At 49.0% G+C, this 5,370-nt stretch overlaps 1 protein-coding gene across 2 annotated transcripts; it reads right to left on the reverse strand.

Moving 5' to 3' along the window:
- Positions 1–833: 833 nt before the first annotated feature.
- On the reverse strand, positions 834–2,747 carry LOC119289270 (trihelix transcription factor ASR3-like). 2 transcript variants are annotated; one of them, XM_037568630.1, is made up of 2 exons: positions 1,906–2,747; positions 834–1,765 (listed from the first exon to the last, which is right to left on the reverse strand). In XM_037568630.1, the coding sequence occupies exons 1-2, from the start codon at positions 2,474–2,476 to the stop codon at positions 1,344–1,346; spliced, it is 993 nt and encodes a 330-aa protein (XP_037424527.1). In that variant the 5' UTR covers positions 2,477–2,747; the 3' UTR covers positions 834–1,343. The 2 variants fall into 2 exon arrangements, with proteins under 2 accessions (XP_037424527.1, XP_037424526.1); XM_037568629.1 differs by having other exon boundaries at positions 834–1,768.
- Positions 2,748–5,370: the final 2,623 nt, after the last annotated feature.

Raw genomic sequence — 5,370 nt, forward strand, 5'->3', positions numbered from 1 at the left:
GGGTATGTCTCGTTCTGGTCGGGAGAGTGTGTGAGATGTGAGATGGTTTAAGGGTTACTGAGGAGTGATGGACGTATATAATACCCAACTACAATGCACCATCAAAATGCTCGGACCATGTGCAATGAGCCCCGGTTCACTAACAAATGGTAAGAAAATCCGGTTTGCAATGTGAGGTCTCCCCCTCTCTCCCCGATTGTGTGGCATGTGGTACACCAAGCATGATCAAAATGCTCAGATCATGTGCAATGAGCCACGGCTAACCAACGAAGGTTAAGAAAAGCCCGTTTGAAATGTGAGGTCTCCCCTCTCTCCCCGATCGTGTGGCATGTGGTACACCAAGCACGATAGACTTTTGGCCTCCCTTTTGTTCAGCCCGATCTTTACTGGCGGAGAAAGATAAGGCACATTGAGAGTAGTTTCTCTACATCCACCCTCGGTGCACCCACGCAAAAAAAAAAAACCAAATTTTTGGAAAAAAAACTGAAACCGTTTGGAAATGACCATCAAGAAGGCTTGCAAATTTTAGTGGTCAAATAACATCCAAGGAGCTTTATAAAAAAAATAGTCAAAATGTATGTGCACTGTTTGACCAAAATTTGTAATTTTGTTTTTTTTTACAGTTCTCCTCGGATGTCATTTGACCACCAAACTTGGCAAGCCTCTCTAACATTTGTTGACGATTATTTTCACAAAGTTTCAGATTTTTTCAAAATGTTTTAGTATGTTTTTTTGCGTAGGTGCACCATGGCTTCATCTAGTTCATTTAGAGGCATGAACCCTAAACCTGCCATCAAGGACTGGCACCACACACCCATGCAAGAACCCATATATGAACACAAACATGCTTGCAAAAATGAATATTGAATGCACTTTACATTGACAGCACGAAAGACGTTTTTAGATGCTAAACCCTCATGCAGCTAACATGCCATCACTCGATCACACACACCACCGTCGAATCATGAATGGCAGTATGGCATGCATGCATGCATAAACCCCAAATCCCCAATAAACCAGCACATGAACAAAGTACTACTAGTATTCTAATCAAGCTCCATGTACGTAGTACGTACGTACGTGCCATGGATGGATCCCTGGCAGCCGCTCTGGAGTAGCTACATGTGAATCACATGCAAGGCCCAGGCTTCCCGGGCTCGCCGATCGTAGCGCGCACCGGTCTCGAGCTCCGTGCACGCAAGATGTGCATGCATGCATGCCGCTGCGCACTCGATCACTGCACGCGCGCGGCGCGGGGCGGCATCATCGTGCAGCACACACAGCAACGAGATAGAGAGGGATCCCGTTGGATTATTGGTCTGGCCGGGGTTTGTTCGTTTGTCTCACTTGGGCGCGGCGGGGCCCTCGTGCTTGGCGGCGAGCGCGAGCATGGAGCCGGCGAGCTGGCCCACGGCGGCCGCCAGCCCGGCCATGCACTGCTCGCCGGCCTCGCGCCGCGCCTGCTTGGCCACGCTGCGGCGCTCCTCCACCGCCATCACCTCCCTGTGCCGCCGCTCCTCCGCGGCCTCTCGGCTCTCCAGCGCGCCCGACAGGATGGCCGCGCACTGCCCGATCGCCCCGCTCAGCTCGTCGTACTCCTCGGTGTCGTCGGAGCTCTCCCTGTCGTCGCCCTGGGGCTCTTGGTGGCGATCGTCGTGCCCTGCGGCAGACGCTGGCGTGCTGCTCCCGGGCTGGCCGTCCAGCGATAGCCGCAGCCTCTTCCTCTCCGGCGACGACTCGGAGCTGCCACGCGTTTCTTCTTGGTCTTCTTGATCATTGGCCATGAAAGGAAGAAACCAACCACGTAGTGTCCATCAGTCTAAGAACTCGTGATGGTGACTCAAAAACTCGTGAATCGTGATCAAAATGCAATGGCCAAAGAGACGGAGAAAGCATGAGGCGTACCTAGAGGTCGGGGCTGGACTTGAGCGAGCGGCGAGGCCTGCATAGGGACGCCGACGAGGCCGCTGCTGACCATCGGCGGTGGCGGCGGTGCGCCCAAGAATGGGCCACCGGCGCCGGCGAAGCTCATCCGCCGCTCGACGATCTCGCCCATGGCCTCGTAAATCTCGCGCAGGAGGTTGGAGGGGAGGTACCTCGCCTTCCTCTCCGCCCTCGCCATCTCCCAGTAGCTCGGCGCCTCCGCTCCGGCGCCGGCGTGCTCGTACGCGCGCACCTTCTTGTAATCTCGCATGAGGTTGTCCCACCGGTCGTTGCACTGGTTCTGGCTGCGCCGGCACCCGGCGCGCCAGCAGTAGTCCTCCACCCACCGCCAGCGCGCCAGGCCCAGGTCCGCCGGGTGCCGCTCCTCGTGCACCCGCTTCTTGGCCTCGATCAGCAGCATTGTCTCCGGCAGCGTCCAGTTCCCCCGCCGGTACTCCCTTGCCACCGTCATGGCGCCGGCGCCGACGTTGCCGGCCATGGTGTTCCCGGTCTCCTCTCCTTCTCTATGCGCGCCGGATCCCTTCGTGTCCATGGCTCAAGAAGAGTCAAGGCGTACTGCTTGAGGTGAGCTGAGCGCTGGTCAGGGCTCGGGAGGCATTATTTGACGGTGATGGCCACGGTGAGGTCACAAAGGAGAGCGAGTGGGTACATACTATCAGCTAGCTAGCTGAGCGATGTGTTTGAAGTGGGATCCATGGAGGCAAGTACTCCCTAGCTAGTAACTACCTCATGCATGTAGGGCTGGTCGGCATCAAGAAGATATGAGATGATATGAGCAGAAAAAAGTGTCATGAGCTCACATCCGTTTGGCTCTTTATGCATGCCTTTTCATCACCTCACACTCACTCACTCACTCACTGGCGCCCCTCTTTTGTGGGCTTTTTTGACTTGGTTTGTGGGGGGTCTATTAGTGTTTGACTATCTTGCTCCATGTCCCTAATAAATGCATGTCAGGAGCTTAAGGTTGGAAAACAACCATAGTACCAGGGGTTGCATGTGAATAATTTTAGGATAGTACTACTTTCGTGCTGGTTTATTGGTTCCTTTGCATTTTGTGTCAAATTTTAACTATATATTTGACTAAAAAATTTATTAATGCAAGTTGCCAAAAGTTATATCAATGGATTTGTATTAGAACATAGTTTTTAATGATATTACTTTTGATGACATACATTAATATTTTATTAGTTTAATCCAAGGTCAAATTTGGCATATTATACGAAGGAGACTAATAAATCAGGACGGGTAGTAAAGCTGAACCACTTCCTAACCCTCTCACACTGTGTGGGCTTTCATGTAACTATCAATCTGCTCCTCCATTCTCAATAGAGCTCGTTAACAACATATATAGTTAGTCATACACTGAAGATAGCACTGGTGTTTGGCTACATAGAGAACCATCGTGTATTGAGGAGTTTTCGCCTCTCGACTGTAACCCTATTATTTTGAAAGATTTTTTTTTCATTCCACGGAAAAAAATACAAACATAGTTAGTACCTCTTAAAAGAAAGGTTGCCACTTTTTTGTTGGAATGGGCAACTAATCATTTGGCGAGGCAGTGGAGTGGTTTCATGTGGTATTATGAGCATGCAAGGCCCCCATGCTCTCATGTTAACACATAGTAATAAGTGTGGCATCTCTTTGGTTATGTGGTACGTTGGTGGGTGTGTAGATGGGTCTTGGTCTTGGGGAGAGCGAGCAAATGTACAACGGGCTGATCAGAGGCATCACATGGAGGCAGTGGGTGTGGTGTAGTGTGGTGGCAGAAAAAGGCTGAGCGAGAAAGGATCAAGGAGCGGCTGGGTTGCAGGGTGCAGCCAGCTAGCTAGCTACCCCTAGCTCATGTGTGGATTTAGGTGCATGTGATCATATAGTAACTAGAGAATACTCAATTGCACTTTTCAGTGATTTGATTATATGAAACATGCATAGTTGAATTAATATTACATTTAATAGTTGTGTAGTCCAAAAATATTTTGAACATAAGTGGCATAATATAATGAAAAACTTTTTTCATACATGTTGAGCGGACCTTTAGTGAGGTGCCAGGTGTGGTGAGATGGGATGTGTGCATGTGATCAACTAACAATAAAAAAAAATCTCATGCATGTGGTGGTGGCTGTTGATGAGATGGCATGTGTGTTAAGATAATAAAGGTAGTTGGGATGAACTATTTAGATATTATATAGGATATATGGTAAGGACATCTCTAACGAGATTCATTAAATCGCCCGCAAACGTCTGGGTCGAGGCTGCAAAACGTTTTTTTCATCCAACATGATGCCGCAAATGTCCATGACGTCTGCACGTCCAAATTCTTGCAAACTTGACAGAAATTGGGGGAGGTTTGCGGGCATCCGGATCTCCACCACGTAGGACTCGACACTCCCGGCCCGCTCAAATTCCCTCATCTGGACCAGTTTTCTCCCACTCCGTCCCTCCTTTACTTTGTACCCGCATCTTCCTAGTCCGATGTCGCCATTGTACCACTTCGGCCGCCGCCCAATCTTTGTTGGTCATCTGTCAGCCCACCCACGCGCTTGCTCACCTTGGACTACGTTGTCATCCCTTCGGATCCGTCCGCAGCCAGGTATCCTTCGCCCCCAGCTGATGACGTCCATGTCGTACACTACACCCGGCAAGTGTTCGTCCAAATGCTATTGGCCTTTTTTTACGTTCGCGTTGTTTCTTTGGAGCAACCACGATGGCTGGGGTACTCCGTAATGGAGAACATGATGAGTTGTTGTGTGATGTGTGGATGGACAAAATTGCGGACTTTGTCGGCATGAAGAAAGTTGACACCGTGTTTCGGAAAAAATGTGCATTCTTGGTTTCATCAATAAAAACACTTCATGCCTTACAACTTCACTTGTATAGAACCGGGAGGGGATTTTCGGTACGCGGGTGCATGGGCATGCAGCCTTCTTTTTACTTTTGGCTCTCGACATTCAAACTTTCATATTGAATCAAAAGTCAAAATTAAGTTTTGTTTTCATATTCGCGTTTTTGGTGACGTGGGCTTTCAAATGAGATTCATTTTGAATACGTTATGATGAGCTTTAAAATCGCAACTTCCAAAAACTAAGACTTAAAATTTGGCGTACCCACATGCGGGATCCATCGGCTTTAAGAATCGCAAAGCAAAATTGTGCGGCTAGCATGACTGGGCAGGTGCGTGGTTATTGTATTCGCATCCTTTTAATGATTCATTTTAAGCTAATAAAATTCAGAAAATAGAAATAAAGATGGGCTTCTGCGGAGAGAACGGATACATGCTGCTCCTTAAGTTACTGTTCATTCTTTAGCACACTCGTTGGATCTGTACTACTAGCTTGTATGTACATGGATCCGTGCCCGAGAATTAGGAAATATACTTGTTGATCAAGCAGTTTATATCTAGTGGCGGAGCTTGACTGCATTTTGGGG

The sequence above is a fragment of the Triticum dicoccoides genome, chromosome 4A (genome assembly GCF_002162155.2).
Source record: "Triticum dicoccoides isolate Atlit2015 ecotype Zavitan chromosome 4A, WEW_v2.0, whole genome shotgun sequence".
Lineage (NCBI taxonomy): Eukaryota > Viridiplantae > Streptophyta > Magnoliopsida > Poales > Poaceae > Triticum > Triticum dicoccoides.

Coding starts and splice junctions, on each gene's coding strand:
- LOC119289270 (XM_037568629.1), bottom strand. CDS start 2,476: ATGGACACGAAGGGATCCGGCGCGCATAGAGAAGGAGAGGAGACCGGG. Junction 1,769..1,905: donor AGTCCAGCCCCGACCTCTAG/GTACGCCTCATG, acceptor CCAATGATCAAG/AAGACCAAGAAGAAACGCGT.